This window comes from Acanthochromis polyacanthus, chromosome 8 (assembly GCF_021347895.1).
Source record: "Acanthochromis polyacanthus isolate Apoly-LR-REF ecotype Palm Island chromosome 8, KAUST_Apoly_ChrSc, whole genome shotgun sequence".
Taxonomy (NCBI): Eukaryota; Metazoa; Chordata; class Actinopteri; family Pomacentridae; genus Acanthochromis; species Acanthochromis polyacanthus.
The window spans coordinates 41,211,586-41,239,161 of NC_067120.1; the positions used below are offsets into that span (position 1 = coordinate 41,211,586).

The 27,576-nt window shown below is 40.3% G+C and overlaps 2 protein-coding genes across 2 annotated transcripts in view; one reads left to right on the forward strand and one right to left on the reverse strand.

Annotated features, from left to right (window-relative positions):
- Positions 1-20,648, reverse strand: part of LOC127535128 (uncharacterized) — a 66,866-nt gene extending 46,218 nt beyond the window's left edge. The window contains exons 1-2 of the mRNA XM_051952193.1: positions 20,483-20,648; positions 15,793-17,177 (exon numbers count right to left, since the gene is read on the reverse strand). Of these exons, the coding sequence (XP_051808153.1) occupies positions 16,216-17,177; positions 20,483-20,648 (1,128 nt within the window). The 3' untranslated portion in view covers positions 15,793-16,215. The remainder of the gene's footprint in view (positions 1-15,792; positions 17,178-20,482) is intronic.
- Positions 20,412-27,576, forward strand: part of smpd3 (sphingomyelin phosphodiesterase 3) — a 62,687-nt gene continuing 55,522 nt past the window's right edge. The window contains exon 1 of the mRNA XM_051951614.1: positions 20,412-20,556. The gene's annotated coding sequence lies outside the window, so the exon portion shown is untranslated. The remainder of the gene's footprint in view (positions 20,557-27,576) is intronic.

The following is a 27,576-nucleotide window of genomic DNA, read 5'->3' on the forward strand; positions in this document are numbered from 1 at the left end:
CACAGCGCTACAGCCATGACAGTAGGCGTCTTTGTGTTACCATGGCGATGACGTCTTCCGTTTTCCATTGAGGCGACAGGGCGTCCCATTCCTGACGATCGTATTTATACCCTCCCCCTTCAATAATAGGTGCCCTCCACAGCTGCGAGTGTGACTTCTTTTGGAGTGACACTCGGTAGTGGAGGGGGAGTGTGTAGGGAGCGGTTTGGGACTGATTCTACTCTTCATATCTATGGTAAATACAGCCAGATTACCCAGAGTGCTTTGTGATGTGGTCTGAACAGGAGTCCTGCAGCCACCAGGCGGCGCTGTTCCCCCATGATGCCGTGCAGCAGGACAGATGTTTGCTGTGTCCTGGTTTCACTTTCTGGCTGTTTGCCTTCAGGGAGATCAGAGACAATTAGAGCTGCAGCTGGTCCTAGTCCTGGTCCTGGTCCTGGTCCTGGTCCTGGTCCTGGTCCTGGGCTTGGTCCTGGGCTTGGTTCCACATGAAGACCCAAAAACACCATAAATAATAGAAAAAATCACAAGAAAACACACAAAATCACAACAAAAATGGACAAAATTATGACAAGAAGTCCCAAAATCACCATGAAAAGATGCAAAATCACTACAGGAAGAGATAAATCACCGAACAAAGAAACAAAATCACCACAAAGAGAGGCTAAATCGCAACAAAACAGTGAATGATCAGAACAAAAACACAGAAAATCACCACAAAAATTCTAAAAATCATGTGGATTTAAAGGACATCTTGTCTTTATTTCAGGTTTCCGTCTCTTTTCTCGTCTCTTCTGTTTGTTAAAAGCATTTCTTTCTGTAAATAAAGATAAAAACGTGTAATTTAAACAGATTCTGTAACAGACGGATGTTTGATGATTTCTGCAGCAGCATCCAGTCGGTTCATTGGGGTGAAAATATCAACTTTATTCACTTATTTCTCTGTAAGTCTTTTCATTTATTTATTTAAGAGTTACAGCATGCTAACTCTTAGGATCCTCCTGTAGTTGTAGCAAACACCAACCTTAGCCACAATACCTTACAGTATGCTAACTCTAAGGAGCCTCTTATAGTTGTAGCTAATGCTAACATTAGCTACATTAGCCTTCAGCATGCTACAGTTTATACCTCAACGCTAACGTTAGCCACATCAGCCTACAGTATACTACCTCTAAGGATCCTCCTATAATTGTAGCTAATGCGAACATTAGCTACATTAGCGTACAGCATGCTACAGTTTATGCCTCAACGCTAATATTAGCCACATTAGCCGACAGCACACTAACTCTAAGGATCCTCCTATAGTTGTAGTTTATGCTAGTCTTAGCCACATTAGCCAACAGCATGCTAACTCTAAGGATCCTCCTAAAGTTGTGGCTAATGCTAGCCTTGGCAAGATTAGCCTACAGTATGCCAGCTCTAAGGATCCTCCAATAGTTGTAGTTAATGCTAACATTAGTCAACAGCATGTTATCTCTAAGGATTCTCCTATGGTTGTAGCCAGTGCTAGCCACATTAGCCTACAGTATGCTAACTCTGAGGATCCTCCGTTAGTTGTAGCTAATGCAAACATTAGCTACATTATCCTGCAGTATGCTACAGTTCATACGTCAATGCTAACATTAGCCACATTCGCCTACAGCATGGTAATCCTTGCTAACTGTACTGATCCTCCTATGCTATGCGACTATTAGCTAACCCGTTATGAAAGGCTAACTAGGGTTAACGAGTTATGAAAGCATAGCTAGTTGTGGGAGGCTAACTAGCTACGACAGCCTAGCTAGTTATGGCAGGCTAGCTAGTTGTGGGAGGGTAACGTGTGGTGATGAACATCATATGACTTCCTGTAAACACTATGCTCCCACAGTGGGTCAGCAGGTCGAGCTGCTGCCTCCATCATGCTCCAGAACATACATGATGCAGCTTTAATCCACTGCTGCCTCCATCAGAACTTCTGTTCTGTAATCTGAACATACTGTGTTCATTAGCCACAGTTAAATAAGCGTTCTATTAGCCAGAATCCTGGTCCTGATTCACCCGTTATGGTTTAGCGGCCCATGGGCGGGCCGTTTTGATATCTGCATAAGCATTTTTAGAAATAGAACGACACTGCCAACTCGATTAAACAAACACTATACGCCGATGGAAAGCTTAGATTCTCATGAATCCGCCGGTATAAACCACTTTCAGATGTGATTACCACAGCGGGTGAGAAAAACACATTTGTCCGACAAACAACGAATATCCATCCATCCGTTCTCTATACACGGCTTCAACGTACACAGCGCGACTCACATTTCCGGGTTCATTATTACACACAGATGAAAATATTCCACAAAAAACGGCCATAATCCAACCTTGGACATCCAGACGAAACAAGCCAGTAAACTATTTTGTCCAAAACATGTCTTGAAGTCGGTATATACTCCATGAATCGGTCGTTTTCAAGGAAATGCACCTCGCGATGCACGTCCGATATTTCCTGTATTTCTCGTCATATTTTTATTTACAAATAGAATATTAGCGATTTTTTGGACTGAAAATGGCTGGAATTGACTGTACCTCATAGGGCTACACAGCTCAATGAGGGAGAATGATGTTGTTGCATAGGAATGATTCACTTGCAGCTGGCCAGCAGATCTAAATAAGATTAAATATTAAATATGTTATAGCGGCTACATGGATTAATGTGATCATAAAGCAGAAAGCTTACCGTGTGTCTGTTGGAGCTGTAGGACTTTAAACTCACTAACTGTATGTACCGATTTCACATTTATTATTAGCAGCATAGTTAGGCTATAAAGGCTAGTCCCTATGCTAGGAACGCTAGTCTTGAATACTTGTGACTAGCCTAGGAATGCTAATTATTGCCTAGAAAGCTAGTTGCTAGCCTTGGAATGCTAATGACTAACAGCCCATAGAAGCTACTCCCTTTGCCAGGAATGCTAGTGTCTAGCCTAAAAATGTTGGTGTCTAGCCGAGGAGTGCTTCTAACTAGCCTAGGAATGCTTATGCCTAGCTTCATAATGCTAGCATCTAGCATAGAAACACCTGTTGCTATGCTCAGGATGTGAGTGGCTGGACTAGGAAAGCTAGTCTGTCATCTTGAATATTATTGGCTAGCCTAGGATCACTAATGATTAGCCTAGAAAGCTAATTGCTAGCCTAGGAAAGAATAGTGAGTAGCCTAGAAAAACTAGTCGCTAGCCTCAGAATGCTGGTGACTAGCCTAGGAAAGGTAGCTACTACCCTATGAATGCTAGTGACGACGCTAGAAATTATGAAAATTAGCCGATAAAAGCTAGTACCTTTGCCAGGAATGCTAATGACTACCCTAAGAATGTTAGTGTCTAGCCTTGCAGTACTTCTCTCTAGCCTAGGAATGCTGGTGACTAGCCTTGGAAAGCTAGTTGCTAGCCTCAGAATGCCAGATTAATGTGTGGCCAACCATGCTAACAGTGTGTCTGTATGGAGGCGGAGCAGCTAATAAACTCCTAACAGTTTATGTTTACTGCTGTTTGGTCTTCAAACAGACAATGTTAATAGAGTGGAGAATTCAATGAGCAAATTATTTAAAAATACTAACTTGATGCGATTCACAGACCTTTTCGCAATGACGTCACAGTCTGGGACACGTGACCATACCTTCCTTAGCAACGCACGCTGCCATTAAAAGAGGGGGCAACAAAGTCCTTAGCAACCGTGATTTGACCGCCGAAACCACGCGGTTTTGACCCGGAGAAAAACGTCTGGTGATTATTTCGGAAATCTTGAGCCAAAAGCCAAGCTACGGTATAAAGAAAAAATAGAACTGGTTGGTTTGCAGTCATGTCCGTACCAAATTGCACTGGGATCATGGGAAAACGACCCTACTACGTGTCCAGATCTTCATTGGCACTCCATTTACGAGTACCTTATCAACAGCCCAGGCATCCACACAATGGAGAAGATGAAGACTTATAAAAGCCTGGACTCATACGTTTTCTTTGAGGTATGCTTATATTTATACGTTTTTGTGCATACAGGTCAATGTCAGAATGATAAATGCCTTGTAAGATACGGCTACACCAGCTCCGCTATGCTAAGCTAATGTTAAGCTAACGGGGTGAGCCATTACACCTTTTAATTTCAAGTGGAAGTAGTTTATGTATATTAGTTAGATGTGCATTATCAAAACTAAGAGTCAGATACCTGTAAATGAGCTCTACCCACCCTAGGCCCAAGGGTATGAGGTGCTAACAATAATGAGGACAATGCTGCTGATTACAGCATAGTAGTTAGCAGAACGAAAGGGAGGAGAGAAGGTTTAAAAATAGCAGTGTGAGTAGAAAGACCCCTGACTTTTTGTGGGAAGCACAGCTAGCACTAGCCTAAGCTAAGTAGCTAGCCCTCAACATTTCAGATAATTATAGACATCATAAGCTGCAGTCAATTCCAGCCACTTTCAGTACAAAAAAATTGCTAATATTCTATTTGTAAATAAAAATATGACGAGAAATACAGGGAATATTGGACGCGCATCGCGAGGTGCATTTCCTTGAAAACGACCGATTCGTGGATTATATACCGACTTCAAGACATGTTTTGGACAAAATATTTTACTGGCTTGTTTCGTCTGGATGTCCAAGGTTGGATTATGGCCGTTTTTTGTGGAATATTTTCATCTGTGTGTAATAATGAACCCGGAAATGTGAGTCGCGCTGTGTACGTTGAAGCTGTGTATAGAGAACGGATGGATGGATATTCGTTGTTTGTCGGACAAATGTGTTTTTCTCACCCGCTGTGGTAATCACATCTGAAAGTGGTTTATACCGGCGGATTCATGAGAATCTAAGCTTTCCATCGGCATATAGTGTTTGTATAATCGCGTTTGCAGTTTCAGACATTTAGCAAATTGCTTATGCAGATTTCAAAGTGTACCGCGGGCGGAACACTGAAGCGCAACTGAAGCGCAACGGGTTAACCCTTTACGCTTCAGTCCGGCGGTACACCTACTAATTTGCATAGGAATTTCAAGAATGTCCAACGGCTGCAAACTCGATTATACAAACACTATACGCCGATGGAAAGCTTAGATTCTCATGAATCCGCCGGTATAAACCACTTTCAGATGCGATTACCACAGCGGGTGAGAAAAACATATTTGTCCGACAAAAACAAATATTCATCCATCCGTTCTCTATACACGGCTTCAACGCACACAGCGCGACTCACATTTCCGGGTTTATTATTACACAAAGAAAAAAAGATTCGACAAAAAAACGGCCATAATCCAACCTTTTACATCCAGACAACACAAGCCAGTAAACTATTTTGTCCAAAACATGTCCTGAAGTCGGTATAAAATCCACGAATCGGTCTTTTCAAGGAAATGCACCTCGCCATGTGCATCCAATATTCCCTGTATTTTTCGTAATTTTTTTTATTTAAAAATAGAATATTAGCGATTTTTTGTACTGAAAACGGCTGGAATTGACTGAAGCTTAAAGGGTTAAGCTTATTAATTAATAATTTCAGAAAATCAGTTAAGGGGTAATAATTTCATGAAACACAACATACCATTGACGAAATGCTGACTGCAAACATAGGACCATTTTGACTGTGGGCTCCATGTGGTTCCATCATTGTTAATCCGCCTCAATGCTTTGAGCCATAAAGTCCTTTTCTGGCCCTTTCCAGTCGAAATTCTGTAAAAGGAAATGTTCTTGTTGCTCCATGAGTGAGAACTACAGCCAAAAACAGCACAGGTTTTGGGCATATCTGCTTTTGGTCGTTCAAATCGGGTGGAAAAGGTGGGAAAGTACTGGCCGTCAAGGCAATAGCATACCCCTCTTAAAATGGCGGTATCGAGTTGCTAGGGGCGGTGACCGGCGGTGACGTTCGATGATGACGTTTCGGAAAAAGGTCTATTGATCCTGTGTGAATTGATCAGTCATGATGTTAGACTAGACTAGTCATTAGCATTCCTGGGCTAGCCTTGAACACTTCTTGTACCTGAACATTAGAATAGTAACGCCAGTCAGATGCCTACGCTAGGAAAGCTAGCATCCTTGGCTAGTCACTACCATTCTTAGGCTAGTCATTAGCTTTCCTAGGCTAATCATCAGCATTCCTAGGGTAGTCATTAGCTGTCCTAGGCTAATCATTAGTAGTCATTAGTATTTTTCAGCTAGCCATTAGCTTTCCTAAGCTAGTCATTAGTATTCTAAAGCTATCATTAGCATTCTTTGGCTAGTCATTAGCATTCTTAGTCTAGTCGTTAGTAGTCATTAGCATTCTTAGGCTAGTATTTAGCATTCCTAAGCTAGTCATTAGTAGTCATTAGCAATCCTAAGTTAGCCATTAACAAGGCTAATATCCGAACACTAAAATAGGAATGCTAGTCACATGCTCATGTTAGAAAAAACTAACATTCTAGGCTAGTCATTAGCATTTCAAGGATAGTCATTAGCATCTCTAGACTAGTGGCTAGCATTCCAAGGCTAGTGACTAGCTTTAATCGGTGAATAACTAGCAGACTAGTCACTAACATTTACAAGGCTACATAACAGCATTACTAGGCTTTTGAAGAACTTTCCTTGGCTAATTGCTAGCATTCTAAAACTAGCAGTTACAGTACCTAAGCCATTAACTAGCAGGCCAGTAAGTAGCATTTTTTAGCTTGCCACTAGCATCCCAAGCCCCAGAGACATGCACTCCTGAGCTGGTCAGTACAATTCCTCAGCTAGTCCAGACAAGTTACTAGCATCCCAGGCTATTTATTAGCATCCCTAGGCTAAGTACTAACTTTTCTTGACTAGTCACCAGTATACAGTAGGGTTAGTAACTAGCACTGGCAGGCTAGTCGCTATCCACCATGTGAGATGTTCTGACAGAAATGTTCTGTGGTGGAACCCGACTGTCGTGAGGTTCTGACCCACTTTTAAGAACCACTGTATGATTTGGATGTTTTTATTGGACTTGTTAAGAGCAGAGACACTCTAAGGAGGATTTTACTGTAGAAGCTTCATTCAGCTGTTCTTCTTTCCTCTGGTGGGTTTTTGTTTCAGGCCAATCCAAACGGAGCTCCTCCGACTGCGACCAACCAATCAGAGGCCTCTGCAGTCTAAGGACTATTTGTTGGGCTCAACCATCCATCTGGAGCAGAACCAACACCAGAGAATCAGCAGTTATTTCTGAATCACTGCAGCTTGTGTTCACTGTTTCTACTTTAAAGTTCTGGAAATAACCAGAGAATTTTTACTCTGCTGCTGAAACTCTTTAACTTCACGGCTCAGACAGACGATGTTTTAACAGGTCATAGAGAACTAAATCTGAATTAAACCTCCCCAGAACATCTGGTTCTTCATCTCCAGTCACTTTATCAATGATCAAAGTTCTACCTTCAGACTGGAAATATCTCCAGAATTCCACAGAGGTGGGTCCAGATTTATCACTTTTTAATGGACTTTTTCCATCAGAACTTCATCAGTCCAGCAGATAGAACCATGACATTTAGGAGGCATTAGCCTTCCTGGGTTAGTAATTAGCATTCCTTGGCTAATCATTAGCATGAATTCACTAGTTATTAGCTTTCCTATGCTAGTCATTAAATTTCTTAGGCTAGCCATTAGCATTCCTTATTTTGTCATTAGCTTTCCTAGGCTAGTCATACCATTCCTAGGCTAATCATTAGCTTTCTGAGGCTATTTATTATATTTCCTTGGCTAGTTGTTAGCATTATTAGGCTAGTCATAGCATTTGTAGGCTAGTCATTAGCATTATTAGGCTAGTCATAGCATTTCAAGGCTAGTCATTAGCTTTCCTGGGCTCGTCATAGCATTCCTAAGCTAGTCATTAACTCCTGAATACCAGAATAGTCACATGCCTACGTTAGGAAAGCTAGCATCCTAGCGTCCTTCATCAGTACAGCACACAGACACATTTTAGAGGAAAAACACATCTGAGTTGTGGTAAAAACCAACACCAGATCATCAGAAAAAGGGAAATGACCAAATAGAGACCAAATACAGCCACGAAAAGATGTGAAATGAAAACACAAGGACAAGAAATCACTCCAAAAACGTTTTGCATGTATATATTAGAGTGAATATATTGGTAGAAGGATGCTGAGTTTCCCACTGCCAGGCAGGAGGCCTAGAGGAAGACCAAAGAGGAGGTTTATGGATGTGGTTAAAGAGGACATGAAGGTAGTTGGTGTGAGAGAAGAGGATGCAGCAGACAGGGTTAGATGGAGGCAATTGATTCGCTGTGGAGACCCCTGAAGGGAAAAGCCAAAAGGAAAAGAAGATATTTAAAATATATATATCAGCAGACAAGGATGCAAAATCACTACAGAAAAAGAAAACTCACCACAAATAAGGCAAAATTCTGACAAAAAGCTGCAAAATGACCACATGCGTTGCTGCTTTAAGTAAAGTGACTGCAGATGAAGGACCGACCGGTTTCTGATCTTTAACTCCAGTTTCTCTAGTCATAAAGTCACTTTGTTCTCTGAGGTTTTAAGGTTCTCTCTGGTTTGTGGTCATTTTAATGTAAATGATGGAACCTGAAGCTCTTCCTCTAATTTAACTCTAATTATACACGAGTCAGACCTCCTCCCTGCTCCTCCTCCACGTTATTATGGGAACACAAAATATCAGTCTGAAGCATCGCAGACGCCCTGAGAACAAGAACCAGCAGAGCGCTGTAAAATAGAGGAATAAAACAGAAATATAACCAGCAGAGCACTGTAAAATAGAGGAATAAAACAGAAAAAAACCCAGCAGAACACTGTAAAATAGAGGAATAAAACAGAAATATAACCAGCAGAGCACTGTCAAATAGAGGAATAAAACAGAAATATAACCAGCAGAGCACTGTAAAATAGAGGAATAAAACAGAAATATAACCAGCAGAGCACTGTAAAATAGAGGAACAAAACAGAAATATAACCAGCAGAGCACTGTAAAATAGAGGAATAAAACAGAAATAAAACCAGCAGAACACTGTCAAATAGAGGAATAAAACAGAAATATAACCAGCAGAGCACTGTAAAATAGAGGAATAAAACAGAAAAAAACCCAGCAGAACACTGTAAAATAGAGGAATAAAACAAATAAAACCAGCAGAACACTGTCAAATAGAGGAATAAAACAGAAATATAACCAGCAGAGCACTGTAAAATAGAGGAATAAAACAGAAAAAAACCAGCAGAACACTGTCGACTAGAGGAACAAAACAGAAATATAACCAGCAGAGCACTGTAAAATAGAGGAATAAAACAGAAATATAACCAGCAGAGCACTGTAAAATAGAGGAATAAAACAGAAATATAACCAGCAGAGCACTGTAAAATAGAGGAATAAAACAGAAAAAAAACCCAGCAGAGCACTGTAAAATAGAGGAATAAAACAGAAATATAACCAGCAGAACACTGTCAAATAGAGGAACAAAACAGAAATATAACCAGCAGAGCACTGTAAAATAGAGGAATAAAACAGAAAAAAACCCAGCAGAGCACTGTAAAATAGAGGAATAAAACAGAAATATAACCAGCAGAGCACTGTAAAATAGAGGAATAAAACAGAAAAAAACCCAGCAGAACACTGTCAAATAGAGGAATAAAACAACCAGCAGAACACTGTCAAATAGAGGAATAAAACAGAAATATAACCAGCAGAGCACTGTAAAATAGAGGAATAAAACCAGCAGAGCACTGTAAAATAGAGGAATAAAACAGAAATAAAACCAGCAGAACCCTGTAAAATAGAGGAATAAAACCAGCAGACCACTGTAAAATAGAGGAATAAAACAGAAATAAAACCAGCAGAGCACTGTAAAATAGAGGAATAAAACAGAAATATAACCAGCAGAGCACTGTAAAATAGAGGAATAAAACCAGCAGACCACTGTAAAATAGAAGAATAAAACAGAAATAAAACCAGCAGAGCACTGTAAAATAGAGGAATAAAACAGAAATAAAACCAGCAGAACACTGTAAAATAGAGGAATAAAACAGAAAAAAAACCCAACAGAACACTGTCAAATAGAGGAACAAAACAGAAATATAACCAGCAGAGCACTGTAAAATAGAGGAATAAAACAGAAATATAACCAACAGTACACTGTAAAATAGAGGAATAAAACCAGCAGAGCCCTGTAAAATAGAGGAATAAAACAGAAATAAAACCAGCAGAACCCTGTAAAATAGAGGAATAAAACAGAAATAAAACCAGCAGAGCACTGTAAAATAGAGGAATAAAACAGAAATATAACCAGCAGAGCACTGTAAAATAGAGGAATAAAACAGAAATATAAGCAGTAGAACCCTGTAAAATAGAGGAATAAAACTGAAATAAAACCAGCAGAGCACTGTAAAATAGAGGAATAAAACAGAAATATAACCAGCAGAGCACTGTAAAATAGAGGAATAAAACAGAAAAAAACTCAGCAGAACACTGTAAAATAGAGGAATAAAACAAATAAAACCAGCAGAACACTGTCAAATAGAGGAATAAAACAGAAATATAACCAGCAGAGCACTGTAAAATAGAGGAATAAAACAGAAAAAAAAACAGCAGAACACTGTCGAATAGAGGAACAAAACAGACATATAACCAGCAGAGCACTGTAAAATAGAGGAATAAAACCAGCAGAGCACTGTAAAATAGAGGAATAAAACAGAAATAAAACCAGCAGAACCCTGTAAAATAGAGGAATAAAACCAGCAGAGCACTGTAAAATAGAGGAATAAAACAGAAATAAAACCAGCAGAACCCTGTAAAATAGAGGAATAAAACCAGCAGACCACTGTAAAATAGAGGAATAAAACAGAAATAAAACCAGCAGAGCACTGTAAAATAGAGGAATAAAACAGAAATAAAACCAGCAGAACCCTGTAAAATAGAGGAATAAAACCAGCAGACCACTGTAAAATAGAGGAATAAAACAGAAATAAAACCAGCAGAGCACTGTAAAATAGAGGAATAAAACAGAAATATAACCAACAGTACACTGTAAAATAGAGGAATAAAACCAGCAGAGCACTGTAAAATAGAGGAATAAAACAGAAATAAAACCAGCAGAACCCTGTAAAATAGAGGAATAAAACAGAAATATAACCAGCAGAGCACTGTAAAATAGAGGAATAAAACAGAAATATAAGCAGTAGAACCCTGTAAAATAGAGGAATAAAACTGAAATAAAACCAGGAGAGCACTGTAAAATATAGGAATAAAACCAGCAGAACCCTGTAAAATAGAGGAATAAAACCAGCAGAGCACTGTAAAATAGAGGAATAACACTAATAAAACCTGCAGAACAAACCATCAGTCAATAGAACACTGTAAAATAGAGAAACAACAGGAACTACATGTGAGATCAGGTTATTTTCTGCTGACTTGAACAGTAAAACCACGTGACCGTGCCGAGAACAAACTGAAAATACAGATCTAATAGAGAAAAGGTCTGTTTTCCGATTATTGATCCAACTTTTAAAAACAAATATCTAGTTTTTCTACTATAGATTCACCATTAATGTACAGAAAATTCATTATTTACTGCGTTCTGCCCTGCCCTGTTTGGAAAAGGAGATTGCTGTAAACTTAACAAGTAACACAAAAACTGTCTTTCTTTTTCTTTTTACTATAGATACACAGTTAAAAATAGAAAATGTCCAGTTTTTCTTTTTTAACCATAAACTCTCCATTAAACACAGAAAATGTCCTTTTTTAAACTTCTACATGTGTGGAAAATGATTTAGGTTTAATTCTGTCTTCTCCTGTTTTAAAACTTGAACGTTTCCTTTCATTGAACTAAAGTTTAATAGTAAACTGAGGTAATATAAATCCTCTAAATGTTCCATTAATTTACTGCAGACAGACCTAAAATCAGAAAACGTCTCATTTTTTTTTCACTATTACATTAAAAACAAATCCAGTTTATTTCTTTATTTTTACTTTAAGGAGACTTCCGCTCTGTTTTAATCCCAGAACAAAAAGTCTGTGTGATGATCTGTCAGTACTTTTACTGTTCCTGAGAGAACCTGAAGGTTCTGGAGTCTGAAGCTGGAAGCTGAACCTCAGCAGCTCAGGGTTAGCTTTCCTAGGCTAATTATTAGCTTACTATGCTAGTCATTAGCATTCCTAAACTAGTCTTAGCTTTCATTGGCTAGTCATTAGCATTCCTAGGCTAGTTATTAGCTTTCCTAGGCTAGTCATTAACAAGGCTAGCACCTGAATGCTAAAATAGGAATGCTAATCAGATGTGTTCATTAGGAAAGCTAGCATTGTAGCGTCCTTCATCAGTACAGCAGATAGACACATTTAGGAGGCAGAGCATGAATTCTGGTGGAAGTCGCTGTAATGTTGGCACAGGTTTGGTTTATTGTTGACAGGGTTTTGTAATTTTGAACAATTAAAGAGTCATTCTGAAAATGTTTTGTATATTTTTGTGTAATTTTGAACTTTTTTGGGTCATTGTGAGCTCATGTGCTTCCAGTCATCTTCTCATTCAGAGACTTTTATTGAAGCATTTTCTACACATTATTTATGTAAATGTAAAATAATACCAAAGACATCAGAACAATAACAGAACACAGATGGAACTCTGTAGTAAACAGAACAGAGATAATGTTCAGGATTAATCTAGAATGTTGAAAATAAGGAATAAAAGCACTGAAGTGAAGGTGGCTGGTGGTGCAGATATAAATATGTAGTACTGGACTGTGTTTGTGTATTTTACTGTTACTGGACAGATTTAGGAGAAGCTGAAGGTTCCTCAGTGGATCCGTACCTCCAGACCTCCAGCAGCTCAGCAGATGTTTGCTATGGAACCAGAAGCAGCAGGTGTGGCTCAGGGCGGGTGGTTCTAATGACAGGCTGCAGATATAAATACTGCTGCTAAAGAGCGGGTGGAGCTCAGAGAACCACATGGTTCTGGTTTACATCCAGGATTCTGCTGAGCAAACAGAACGTGCTCTCCTGGAACGTGTTCTCCTGGAACATGTTCTCCTGGAGGTGTCCAAAGTAAACGCTGAGCTTCCTGTTTGTTCTCCTCCAGGCTGCTGGACCTCAGACTCCTGCAGGTAGAACCCAGAGCTGAGTGTATCAGCTGATGGCGTTTACCAACGAGCAGACATGCTCATCAGCTGATTGGTTCCTTACAGGAGACTTCCTGCTGCTGCAAAGGATTGTGGGTCAGAGCACAACAGGATGCAGCAGAAGGTTCTGGTTCTGACAGGTTCTAGGAAACGTCTGGGACTAACTGCAGGAGTACTACAGTAGTATTACAGTAGTAGTACCATAGTACAATACTACTGCTATAATACTACTATTACTGCAGTAGTATTACAGTAATACTACAGTAGTACTACAATTGTATTGCAATATTAATACAGTGGTATTACAGTAATGCTGCAGTAGTGATACAATAGAATAACAGTAGTACTACAATAGTACTGCAGTAGTATTATAGTAGTTTTACAGCAGTAGTATGGTAGCAGTACTCTAGTATTACCTCGTATTACAGCAGTATGTTGAAGTAAAATCTGTCCAGTGGAAACATGTACGTGTTTATGATTGTGTGTGTGTGTGTGTGTGTGTGTGTGTGTGTGTGTGTGTGTGCAGCTGGATCAGGTTTATAGAAAACAGGACATTCAGTCTTTATCTCCAAATATAATCCCTGCTGCTGGAACTGACTGAAGCTTTGTCTGCGACACACACACACACACACACACACACACATGTTTGTACTTCTATCTTAGTGAGGACATCCATAGGCGTAATGCATTTCCTAGAGCCTTACCCTAACCTTAACCATCACAACTGATTGCCTAAACTTAATCCTTACCCTAACCCTAACCAAACCTCAATTCATACCTGTTCTCTAAAAACAAGTCTTCACCCTCAAACATGGCTGTTTCAAAGTGAGGACCGGCCAAAATGTCCTCACTTTGTAAAAATGTCCTCACTTTGATAGTTAAATGCAGAAAATGGTCCTCACCATGTAGCAAGTACAAGAACACACACACACACACACACAACAGCCCTCTGTTGGTTTAAATACTTTAACTCTGTCATCAGCTGATGGAATATTTTCACCTGAACCTTCCTGGTTCAGTTCATCATGGAGTCTACTAGAAGCTCCTGGTCCATGATGGTCCTGGTCCATGGTAATTTTGCATCTTTTTGAGGTAATTTTGCATCTTTTTGTGTTAATTTTGCATCTTTCTGTGGTAATTTTGCATCTTTTTGAGGTAATTTTGCATCTTTTTGTGTTAATTTTGCATCTTTCTGTGGTAATTTTGCATCTTTTTGAGGTAATTCTGCATCTTTTAGTGGTAATTTTGCACCTTTTCATTGTAATTTTGCGTCTTTTTGTGGTGAGTCTGTGCCTCTCTGTAGTAATCTAGCATGTTTTGTGGTTTTGAGGAGGTCAGGGGGATTTTGTTGTCGTATCTGATTGACTTTATCTGAAATATTTCTGCTGGTTTCGTCTCTGGATCCAGTTCTCCTGTCTAGATGCTGAGTTAAATCCCTCCATGGTGCTCTGACATTTCCCTGGAGGACATGTCATCAGATGAACCATCAGAGGCTCCACTTAACGCTGCATTACTGCCCTTTCTGAGGGAGAAAATGTCAGCACAGGAAGACCGCAGGGGCAAATGTTCCTGACACAATAAGAGCCCTGATGGCAGCAGGAGGAAGCAGCAGTCAGCTGGTAGTCAGTCCTCCAGAGCTGCAAACATCAGCTCCACAAAAATAGAAACACTGGAAATGGAAAAGTCTGTTTTTAGCCGGTTAAGTTTGGTGACTCTCAGAAGTTCTTCATGGATCTGATTCCAGATTTGCACCCACTTGGAGGTTCCTCATCATTGATTTAATTTAGATTTTTAACAGGATATTACAAAAAAAGACCCTTTCTAGTCAAAGTAAAAACAGATTTCAACTCGTTTTCTTTACAACATCTCTGATGATCTTCAGCTGTTTGATGGAAACCTGATCTTCTCCAAGTTCTCTTCAGACAGCATCAGGTTCTCCTCCTGATTTCATTTACCCTCTACCTTTACCAGCCTTCTAGGACCTGCTGCTGAGGAACAGCATGATGCTGCCGCCACCATGCTTCATCATGATGCTGCCTACAAAAGAGATCATATTTCCCCTATACTTGCTTCTCTTCACTGGCTTCCTGTTAAATCCAGAATAGAATTTAAAATCCTTCTTCTGACATATAAAGCTCTTAATAACCAATCTCCATCATATCTTAAAGATCTGATAGTACCTTATTATCCTAGTAGAACTCTTTCCTCTCAAACTGCAGGCTTACTTGTTGTTCCTAGAATTTCTAAAAGTAGAATGGGAGGCAGAGCCTTCAGTTATCAGCTCCTCTCCTGTGGAACCTGCTCCCAGTTTGGGTTCTGGAGGCAGACACCCTCTCTATTTTTAAGACCAGGCTTAAAACGTTCCTTTTTGACAAATCTTATAGTTGGGGCTGACTGGGTGACCCACAGGGGTTCGGCTTGTGTCTTCATTGCACAGCTGACTCCCTCTTGGACGTCCCTTCGTTCTGCCCCTAGTCATGCTGCTATAGGCCTATAGGCTGCTGGGGGACTTCTCTGGATGCACTGAGCCCTTCTCTATCTACCTTTACATTTAATATGTATACCGTTATTGCAGTACATTCACTCTGTTTCCCCCTGTGCTATTTCTCCGAGTGTCCCTGGTCCCAGAGCTGGATGCTTCAGATCTGCGGTCGATGTTCCACCAGCTGGTCCAGTCTCCATCATGTCCACTGTGGGATGCTGCTACTGACCTTCCTCCAGTCCTCTGCTTCCAGCTCCCCTTTTTCCACCAGTCAACTCTGCATTGCCTTCACTATACTGTTATGCTAACTTACATACTGTTTGAATTTTACTGCTAGCTATATATGGAGTATGTTTAATGTCAGAGCCGTACATCATCAGAGTAAACTATGAGTCAGTTTTCAATGTTAGCTTATACTTTGTCTGTGTCACATATCCTGTCATACATGTATCCAAATGTGTGTTGTGTTTTCTTTGCTTTCCCACCCCTCCCTCTTCTCCCATCCCTCCCCCTTGCCCTCCTCTGTCGTTCTCAACCCCCCCGGCCAGCAGGCAGATGGGTCCCCCCTATATAGAGCCGGGTTCTGCTCCAGGTTTCTTCCCTGTTAAAAGGGTGTTTTCCTGCCACTGTCTCCTTTGGGCTGCTCTGGGGGTCAGGCATATGGGTTCTGTAAAGCGTCTTGAGACGATTTGACTGTAATTGACGCTATATAAATAAAATTGAATTGAATAGAATTGAATACACCATGCTTCACATCATTGTGTGTGTTTTGTGCTGCTGTTGTGTCTTTTGTGCTGCTGTTGTGTGTTTTGTGCTGCTGTTGTGTGTTTTGTGCTGCTGTTGTGTGTGTTTTGTGCTGCTGTTGTGTGTTTTGTGCTGCTGTTGTGTGTTTTGTGCTGCTGTTGTGTGTTTTGTGCTGCTGTTGTGTGTTTTGTGCTGCTGTTGTGTGTTTTGTGCTGCTGTTGTGTGTGTTTTGTGCTGCTGTTGTGTCTTTTGTGCTGCTGTTGTGTCTTTTGTGGTGCTGTTGTGTGTTTTGTGGTGCTGTTGTGTGTTTTGTGCTGCTGTTGTGTGTTTTGTGCTGCTGTTGTGTGTTTTGTGCTGCTGTTGTGTGTGTTTTGTGCTGCTGTTGTGTGTTTTGTGCTGCTGTTGTGTGTTTTGTGCTGCTGTTGTGTGTTTTGTGCTGCTGTTGTGTGTTTTGTGCTGCTGCTGTTGTGTGTTTTGTGCTGCTGCTGTTGTGTGTTTTGTGCTGCTGTTGTGTGTTTTGTGCTGCTGTTGTGTGTTTTGTGCTGCTGTTGTGTGTGTTTTGTGCTGCTGTTGTGTGTGTTTGTGCTGCTGTTGTGTGTTTTGTGCTGCTGTTGTGTGTGTTTTGTGCTGCTGTTGTGTGTTTTGTGCTGCTGTTGTGTGTTTTGTGCTGCTGTTGTGTGTGTTTTGTGCTGCTGTTGTGTGTGTTTTGTGCTGCTGTTGTGTGTTTTGTGCTGCTGTTGTGTGTTTTGTGCTGCTGTAGGTGAGCCGTGCTTCGGTCTCCATGCTGTCCTGATGGAGACTGTAAGAGGATCAGCGGCTCATTAAGCGGAGCAGCAGCTGGACCAGCAGACCAGAGAACATCAGGTGGACCTCAGATAAACGGCTTCTTTACAGACCTGGAAGCTCTGAAATCATTCCGTTCATCTGAGCAGAGTCATTTAAAAAAATCCAGAATGTTACATTTATCAGCCAGAAGCATCCTCATTTTCTCCTCTCAGCTTCATCAGAATCACTTTATTCTGCATGTCTCGTTTAAAAATAGGCCAAAACTGAACCAGATTCTATAAAACAAAATGATTTCTGCCGTCCTGAGAGCAGCCTGGAGTGACTCGACTGCAACCAGAAGTCTGACGATAAAAGAATCCTAAAGTTTTGAGCTGAATAGAAGAACAGGAACACATTAAATAGTAAAACATGTGCAGAATGTTCTACAATTATTTTTCTAAAATCATCTTTAAATCCAGTAAATGGTTGAACTGAACCGTCACAAATCATGAAATAACTGATTATTATCTGTAAAATAAACAGCTGTTTGATGTGAAGTCATTCAGTTTAATCTTGTTTGATTTTTATCATTATTAATTATATTTATTTCCTTAATAAACATATTTTTCCTTTTATAAAATAATGATATTTTAGCAGATTTAAATGCAGTAAATCAGGATCTTTTTCCAGGCAAATGGTGGAAACCATCTGGACTTCTCAGGGAGGTTCTTGAAGACGTTCCACCTTCATTCAAGCTTCTTCAGTTCTACCTGACTGGTGGAGGTTTCAGAAGTTATAGTCCCTCCAGCTCACATGGCTGAAGGTCCACTAACCTCCAGGATTCACCTGTCTTCAGGTGTGGATGATTTGAAACCAGGAGGTCCATCAACACCATCAACAGCCATGCTGGTGGAGCAGCAGTTTACAAACACAGGACTGAATGTGTGAAGTCAGGACTCCAGATGTTCACCATGGAGAAACTTCATCACTCCAGATGTTTGATTCATGGTGACGGAAAAACATCTGATGAATGAAACTGTAGAACTGTAGAGTTGTAGGATCTTTGTAGGATCTTTGTAGGATCTTGTCCAGGTGGTTTTCTCCTGACTACATCCTTGCTGCTGTTGGATCAGATGTACGTCGCTGTGGATAGAAGTCTGCTCAGTGAAACTGTAGAAAGCATTCTGTAAATGAGACTTCAGTTTTGGGTTGTGAGGACATTTTTCATGAAGCTGTAGGATCGTGTTTCCACTGTCGGTAGGTTAAAGCTGAACATGTGACGTGGTGGGAGGCTTCCTGCTGCTCCTTCAGTCAAACGTGTAATTTTAAAGCTGCGTTCTGTTTTTAGGTCTGAACTTCCTCTTTGTTCTCTGCTGAGTTTCTGCTGAAGCCTGAAGTTAAAGCAGATCTAAACTCCATGATCTCAGGCTGAACAGCTCAAGTTTTGCTTTTATTAAATCAGTCAAGCAGGAATTCTTTCAGCAGATTTTCTCCTCAGAAGAACATCTAGGAGTTTAAATATCATTTATCTGATCCACATGTGTCTAACTGGGGTTAAACTGGATTAAACTGGGACTAAACTGGACTAAAAATGCAGATTTAAGATCCAGTGTTAAACTAAGTTGTGGCCTGTTTGGTTGAAATGCGTTGACTGAAGTATATGAGCATATAAATATTCTATAGAGATAAACTGCACCAAAGACACATTAAATGACCAAAACTGAGACACAAAACAAAGAAAATCACGACTCAAACTGAGAAAAAATGACACAAAACAAGAAAAACAAGAAAATAAAAAAATTACAAAGCAAAACATAAGACAAAGAAAAACGAGACAAAAAAATTAAACAGACACACAATGAGACGAAACAGAAAGAAGACAAACTGAGTCTGTCCATGCTTTTTAATGATAATGTAATAACTATAATAATATCTACAGTATGAGGAGACAAATGAGGCACAGAATGACAGAAATAAGACATCACAACAAACTAGACTCAGAAAGACGACAAAGAGACAAAACTGTATTTTTTCCCCATTTTCAAGGACCAATAATTATTCATTTTGACATTTTTTGTCATTTTAAACCAATATTTATCTGGTTTTGTACAAATTTCAAGTCCTTCTGGACCATCTTTATCTTACTTTGTTCTACTGTTGAGTGTTTTACATCAAGTTTCGAGTCTTTCTGGACACTTCTGAGTCATTTTAAACTGTCTTTATCTTTCTGGGACACTTTTTTTTTGTCATTTTGGGCAAATTTCAAACAATTCCAGACAAAATTTAAGTACCGTAGTCTTTAATGAAATGTAAACCAAAGATTGGATTTTAGTAAAAACATGGATCCATCCATAAACACTGACAGGAACTTTATGGAGACACCAGACCAACCTGGGTCGGAGGTTTTTGTACTTTTTTTCTATTCTTGATTATTGGCATTTTGGACTATTTTGAGTCATTTTGGACAAACTTTAATATATTTTACTTAAATTTGAAATGATTTAGGACAATTGTTTTGTCATTTTGGATGGTCTTTACTAATTTTGGACAAGTTTTAAGTCATACTATGACACACTTCAGACAAAATTCAAGTCATTTTGGACATTTTTTAGAGTCACTGTTGATGTTAGAAAGTAATTTTGAACAAATTTCAAGTCTAGAAACTTGATGGAGACACTGGATGGGAAAAGTTGTACTTTATTTTACCATGTTTAAGGGCCAAACGTGAACTATAACTGTCATTTTGGACAAATTAGAGTCATTTTAGACAAAATCTGAGTAATATACGTATATAAATATATTTAGGGTAAGCTGCACCGAAGACACATCAAATGACAAAATATGAGACTCTAAACAAAGAAAATTACAATGCAAAATTAGAATAAATGACAAAAAAAAAAACCAAGAAAAATCAATCAAAAAGCAAAAAATTGATGCTGCTCATTTCGTCGTTTTCTTATATTTGATCAGCTTTTTTTTTTTTTTATCCGACAAACTTAGTCAGGGTGTTTCCACTCTGTCATTACTTACTTTGTCTGATAAAAGAATACTAATAAAAAACATTGATAAACACAAAATAAAATAATAAAAGCAAGATATAAAATGAAAAAATGAAACAACAAACGACACAAATGAGTCACAAAATAAGAAAAAAAGAGACACAAAGACGGAACATAAAAATAATAAACAGCATCAATGAGAAACTAAACGTTAAAGAAGAAAATCACAGAAAAAAAACTTAAAATCAGACTAAAATGAGTTCAAACTGTATTTACTGGAACATGATCCTACTCTCCTCCTATAGGCGGTCGCTATGGCAGCGGGGGGCGGGGCTTGCGTCCCTCGGTGACGTCAGTAGCGCTGTTCATTGGGTGGTGCTGAACTTCTCCGCCGTCAGTCGCCGCTCCGACGCCGCTCAGGAGGAACCGGGAACCTGCGCTCAGCTCGGCAGAAGGACGGAGCTCCCGAGGCGGATCTCCACCAGGTCAGTGTCCGCTCCTGGGAGAGCAGCGGCGGGGCGGCGGGGCTCTGCTCCCCGCTGCTGCTGCTGCTGCTGCTGCTGCTGCTAGGGAACATCGGCTTCATGTGTGGATGTAGGGCGCAGCGAGGGGGGCCGAGAGCCGGGCTGAGGCCACCGAGGGCTCGCTGAGAGCCGTACCGGGGATGGACCGGGAGGGGGAACCGGGGACGGAGACGGTCTGTGTCCGCAGCCGCACCTCGACCCGCCCGATCAGACATTTGACTCAGATTTGCATGAAGACAGACAGACACACACACAACACACACACTAATACACACACTAATACACACAACACACACACACACACACTAACACACACACTAATACAGGCACTAATACACACACACACACACACACACACACACACACACACACACACACACACACACACACACTCTGATCTGATGAATGAATTTCAACCTTCAGTGTTTTTTCCATTAATGATTCTATAGTTTGATGGACGACGGTTAAACTGGGAGGACTGGTTGGTTACTGGTTAGTTAGTAATCACTGGTTACTTTGGTTGGTTGGTGGTTTGTTGGTGGTTATTTAATGGTTATTTAGTGGTTTGTTACTGGTTAGTCAGTGGTTATTTAGTGGTTAGTTAGTGATTTGTTACTGGTAAGTTACAGTAGTGGTTAGTTAGTGGTCTGATAGCAGTTATTCGGTTCACTGGTTTGTGGTTCTGACAGAAAGTCAGGCCCTGCTGTAGATTTATTTTCTTGAGGTGTGGCCAACTAGTTTCTCGTCTTGTTTCCTCGTCTTGTTTCCTCGTCTTGTTTCCTCGTCTTGTTTCCTCGTTTTGTTTCCTCATTTTGTTTCTCATTTTGTTTCCTCGTCTTGTTTCCTCGTCTTGTTTCCTCGTCATGTTTCCTCGTCTTGTTTCCTCGTCTTGTTTCTCGTCTTGTTTCCTCGTCTTGTTTCCTCGTCTTGTTTCCTCGTCTTGTTTCCTCGTCATGTTTCCTCGTCTTGTTTCCTCGTCTTGTTTCCTCGTCTTGTTTCCTCATCTTGTTTCTCGTCTTGTTTCCTCGTCTTGTTTCCTCGTCTTGTTTCTCATTTTGTTTTCTCGTCTTGTTTCCTCGTCTTGTTTCCTCGTCATGTTTCCTCGTCTTGTTTCCTCGTCTTGTTTCTCGTCTTGTTTCCTCGTCTTGTTTCCTCGTCTTGTTTCCTCGTCTTGTTTCCTCGTCTTGTTTCCTCGTCTTGTTTTCTCGTCTTGTTTCCTCGTTTTGATTCCTCGTCTTGTTTCCTCGTTTTTATTCTTCGTTTTGATTCCTCGTCTTGTTTCTCGTTTTGTTTCCTCGTCTTGTTTCCTCTTCTTGTTTCCTCGTCTTGTTTTCTCGTCTTGTTTCCTCGTTTTGATTCCTCATCTAGTTTTCTCATCTTGTTTCCTCGTCTTGTTTCCTCGTTTTTTTTCCTCGTTTTGTTTCCTCGTTTTTTTTCCTCGTTTTGTTTCCTCTTCTTGTTTCCTCGTTTTTTTTCCTCGTTTTGTTTCCTCGTCTTGTTTTCTCGTCTTGTTTCCTCGTTTTGATTCCTCATCTAGTTTTCTCATCTTGTTTCCTCGTCTTGTTTCCTCGTTTTGATTCCTCGTCTTGTTTTCTCGTCTTGTTTCCTCGTTTTTTTCCTCGTCTTGTTTCCTCGTCTTGTTTCCTCGTTTTTTTTCCTCGTCTTGTTTCCTCGTCTTGTTTCCTCATTTTGTTTCCTCGTCTTGTTTCCTCGTCTTGTTTCCTCGTTTTGTTTCCTCGTCTTGTTTTCTCGTTTTGATTCCTCGTCTTGTTTCCTCGTTTTTATTCTTCGTTTTGTTTCCTCGTCTTGTTTCCTCGTTTTTTTTCCTCGTCGTTTCCTCGTCTTGTTTCCTCGTTTTCTTTCCTCGTTTTCTTTCCTCGTCTTCTTTCCTCGTCTTGTTTCCTCGTCTTGTTTCCTCGTCTTGTTTCTCGTCTTGTTTCCTCGTCTTGTTTCCTCGTCTTGTTTCCTCGTCTTGTTTCCTCGTTTTCTTTCCTCGTTTTCTTTCCTCGTCTTCTTTCCTCGTCTTGTTTCCTCGTCTTGTTTCCTCGTCTTGTTTCTCGTCTTGTTTCCTCGTCTTGTTTCCTCGTCTTGTTTCCTCGTCTTGTTTTCTCGTTTTGTTTCCTCGTCTTGTTTTCTCGTCTTGTTTCCTTGTTTGGATTCCTCGTCTTGTTTCTCGTTTTGTTTCCTCGTCTTGTTTCCTCTTCTTGTTTCCTCGTCTTGTTTCCTCGTTTTTTTCCTCGTCTTGTTTCTCGTCTTGTTTCCTCGTTTTAATTCTTCGTTTTGTTTCCTTGTCTTGTTTCCTCGTTTTCTTTCCTCGTCTTGTTTCCTCGTCTTGTTTCCTCGTCTTGTTTCCTTGTTTTGATTCCTCATCTTGTTTCCTCGTTTTTATTCTTCGTTTTGATTCCTCGTCTTGTTTCTCGTTTTGTTTCCTCGTCTTGTTTCCTCTTCTTGTTTCCTCGTCTTGTTTCCTAGTTTTTTCCTTGTCTTGTTTTCTCGTCTTGTTTCCTCGTTTTGATTCCTCATCTAGTTTTCTCATCTTGTTTCCTCGTCTTGTTTCCTCGTTTTTTTTCCTCGTTTTGTTTCCTCTTCTTGTTTCCTCGTCTTGTTTCCTCGTTTTGATTCCTCGTCTTGTTTTCTCGTCTTGTTTCCTCGTTTTTTTCCTCGTCTTGTTTCCTCGTCTTGTTTCCTCGTTTTTTTCCTCGTCTTGTTTCCTCGTCTTGTTTCCTCATTTTGTTTCCTCGTCTTGTTTCCTCGTCTTGTTTCCTCGTTTGTTTCCTCGTCTTGTTTCCTCGTTTTGTTTCCTCGTCTTGTTTTCTCGTTTTGATTCCTCGTCTTGTTTCCTCGTTTTTATTCTTCGTTTTGTTTCCTTGTCTTGTTTCCTCGTTTTTTTTCCTCGTCTTGTTTCCTCGTCTTGTTTCCTCGTTTTCTTTCCTCGTTTTCTTTCCTCGTCTTGTTTCCTCATCTTGTTTCCTCGTCTTGTTTCCTCGTCTTGTTTCTCGTCTTGTTTCCTCGTCTTGTTTCCTCGTCTTTTTCCTCGTCTTGTTTTCTCGTTTTGTTTCCTCGTCTTGTTTTCTCGTCTTGTTTCCTTGTTTGGATTCCTCATCTTGTTTCTCGTTTTGTTTCCTCGTCTTGTTTCCTCTTCTTGTTTCCTCGTTTTTTCCTTGTCTTGTTTCTCGTCTTGTTTCCTGGTCTTGTTTCCTCGTTTTTATTCTTCGTTTTGTTTCCTTGTCTTGTTTCCTCGTTTTCTTTCCTCGTCTTGTTTCCTCGTCTTGTTTCCTCGTTTTCTTTCCTCGTTTTCTTTCCTCGTCTTCTTTCCTCATCTTGTTTCCTCGTCTTGTTTCCTCGTCTTGTTTCTCGTCTTGTTTCCTCGTCTTGTTTCCTCGTCTTTTTCCTCGTCTTGTTTTCTCGTTTTGTTTCCTCGTCTTGTTTTCTCGTCTTGTTTCCTTGTTTGGATTCCTCATCTTGTTTCTCGTTTTGTTTCCTCGTCTTGTTTCCTCTTCTTGTTTCCTCGTCTTGTTTCCTCGTTTTTTTCCTTGTCTTGTTTCTCGTCTTGTTTCCTGGTCTTGTTTCCTCGTTTTTATTCTTCGTTTTGTTTCCTTGTCTTGTTTCCTCGTTTTCTTTCCTCGTCTTGTTTCCTCGTCTTGTTTCCTCGTTTTCTTTCCTCGTCTTGTTTCCTCATCTTGTTTCCTCGTCTTGTTTCCTCGTCTTGTTTCCTTGTTTTGATTCCTCGTCTTGTTTCCTCGTTTTATTCTTCGTTTTGATTCCTCATCTTGTTTCTCGTTTGTTTCCTCGTCTTGTTTCCTCGTCTTGTTTCCTCGTCTTGTTTCCTCGTTTTTTTTCCTCGCTTTGATTCCTCTTCTTGTTATCTCGTCTTGTTTCCTCGTCTTGTTTCCTCGTCTTGTTTCCTCATCTTGTTTCCTCGTCTTGTTTCCTCGTCTTGTTTCCTCGTTTTGTTTCCTCGTCTTGTTTTCTCGTCTTGTTTCCTCGTCTTGTTTCCTCGTCTTGTTTCCTCGTTTTCTTTCCTCGTCTTGTTTCCTCGTCTTGTTTCCTCGTCATGTTTCCTCGTCTTGTTTCCTCGTCTTGTTTCTCGTCTTGTTTCCTCGCTTTGTTTCCTCATCTTGTTTCCTCGTTTTGTTTCCTCGTTTTGTTTCCTCGTCTTGTGTCCTCATTTTGTTTCCTCGTCTTGTTTCCTCATTTCTTTTCCTCGTCTTGTTTCCTCGTTTTGTTTTCTCGTCTTGTTTTCTCGTTTTTTTCCTCGTCTTGTTTCCTCGTTTTTTTCCTCGTCTTGTTTCCTCGTTTTTTTCCTCGTCTTGTTTGCTCGTCGTTTGCTTGTCTTGTTTCCTCGTTTGTTTCCTCGTCTTGTGTCCTCGTCTTGTTTCGTCGTCTAGTTTTCTCATCTTGTTTCCTCGTCTTGTTTCCTCGTTTTTTTCCTCATTTTGATTCCTCTTCTTGTTTTCTCATCTTGTTTCCTCGTCTTGTTTCCTCGTATTGTTTCCTCGTTTGATTCCTCGTCTTATTTTCTCATCTTGTTTCGTCATCTTGTTTGCTCGTCTTGTTTCCTCGTCTTGTTTCCTCGTTTTGTTTCCTCGTTTTGTTTCCTCGTCTTGTTTCCTCGTTTTGTTTCCTCATCTTGTTTCCTCGTCTTGTTTTCTCGTTTTTGTTCCTCGTTTTGATTCCTCGTCTAGTTTTCTCATCTTATTTCCTCGTCTTGTTTCCTCGTTTTTTCCTCGTTTGATTCCTCTTCTTGTTTTCTCGTCTTGTTTCCTCGTCTTGTTTTCTCGTTTTTGTTCCTCGTTTTGATTCCTCGTCTAGTTTTCTCATCTTATTTCCTCATCTTGTTTCCTCGTTTTTTTCCTCGTTTTGTTTCCTCGTCTTGATTCCTCGTCTTGTTTCCTCGTTTTGATTCCTCGTCTTGTTTCCTCGTTTTGATTCCTCGTTTTTTTCCTCGTTTTGATTCCTCGTTTTGTTTCCTCATCTTGGTTCCTCGTTTTGATTCCTCGTCTTGTTTCCTCATCTTGTTTCTTCGTCTCGTTTCCTCGTCTTGTTTCCTCGTTTTATTTCCTCGTCTTGTTTCCTCGTCTTGTTTCCTCGTTTTGTTTCCTCATCTTGTTTCCTCGTCTTGTTTCCTCGTCTTGTTTTCTCGTTTTTGTTCCTCGTTTTGATTCCTCTTCTTGTTTTCTTGTCTTGTTTCCTCGTCTTGTTTACTCGTCTTGTTTCCTCGTTTTGATTCCTCGTCTTGTTTCCTCGTTTTTTCCTCATCTTGTTTCCTCGTCTTGTTTCCTCGTTTTTTTCCTCGTCTTGTTTCCTCGTTTTGATTCCTCGTCTTGTTTCCTCGTCTTGTTTCTTCGTCTTGTTTTCTCGTTTGTTTCCTCGTCTTGTTTCCTCGTCTTGTTTCCTCGCTTTGTTTCCTCGTCTTGTTTCCTCGTCTTGTTTCCTCGTTTTTTTCCTCGTTTGATTCCTCGTCTTGTTTCCTCGTCTTGTTTCCTCGTCTTGTTTCCTCGTTTTTTTCCTCGTTTTGATTCCTTGTCTTGTTTCCTCGTCTTGTTTCCTTGTCTTGTTTCCTCGTTTCCTCCATCTCGTCTCTTTTAATCGTCTCCTTCATGTCCTCTCCTTCTCCTCTCCTTCTCCTCTCCGTCTTTATTTCTCCTCTTGTTCCTTGTGTCTTGATCTAAATGTGATGAATTTAAGCCGTTAGAAACTGTCTGACCTGCTGTGGAGGAGACGGTTGTTGATGATCTCAGAAGGTTTCAGATCTTCAGGTGAACTCACCTGTGTGACTCGTCCAGGTGAAAACTGTTCACACCTGCAGCTTCTTCTGTCCTGCAAATCTAAAAGCTGCCAGAGATCCTGTGATCACTGACAGGCTGCTGGAGAAGTTCATGAGATGGTTAAGGAGCTGCTGGTTTCTGAACCAGTAGACTGAAGAGACTTTAACCAGGGTGGAGATGTCTGCTCGCTTCAGGTTAGCCTCTATGTTCTGGTCGGATGCTGATAACTGATAAACTCCAGACCTGATCTTCTCCAGTCAATGATCTAAAGCAAGCTGTTGGGTGTGTGGAGGTGTTTAACCAGAATCTCCTCCGTCTGGTGTGTGGATCTGATGGATCTGATGGACCAGATCAGGACAATTCTGCTGCTGCTTGTTTCTTTCTGATCGACCAATCACAGCGCAGGATGTTGAGCAGGTGGCGGGGGGCTGGGAGGGGCTCCCATAGAGACACCTGATAGGTGGGATCCAGTTTCTGTACCTGAATACTCATAAATACTTTAGAACATCCAGTAGAACTTCAGAGTCGATTTATTTAGAACCAAGAACTGAAGTCTGTCAAATATAATAAAGTTTTCTCCAGTTTTGGGTCCCAAGCAACAAAGCATTCAGCAGAATCTGGAGCCTGTTTAAGGAACAAACCAACCTTATTCCTGTAGAAACATCTCAGCTGCTTTCATCTGCTGATGTTTGAGCTGCAGATTAAAGATCTAACTCCTGTTTTCAGTTCCTGGAGACACAAACCTGCTTCTATTCATGGATTCTTTCCATCCAGCTGATCTCAGAGCTTCTCTAATCAGCTGATTTTAAACATTTATTCCAGCTGCTTTTATCAACATTATTTATTTACGCTGTTTGTTTGTTGCTGTTTTGTTTTTAGTTGAATCTTTTTCTGGTTATTTTCAGTCGCTGTTGACTTTAGTTTTCAGCTCTGTGATTTTCCACGGATGTTGGTCTGATTCTGGACAAACGCTGAGTCCACTGGAACACATTTCATCTCATTTTGGTTCACTTTATGTCATTTTAAACAACTTCTTAAGTAATTTTGGGTCATTTTTTGAGTTATTAAACAATTTTCAAGTCATTTTAAGCCTGATTGACTCTTTGCAGACACATTTCAAGCCTCTTTTTTAATGGAGTCATTTTGGACCATTTTTGTGTGACTTTGGAAACTTTTATGTCATTTTAAAAACATTAATTCTGTGTGAAGCTGG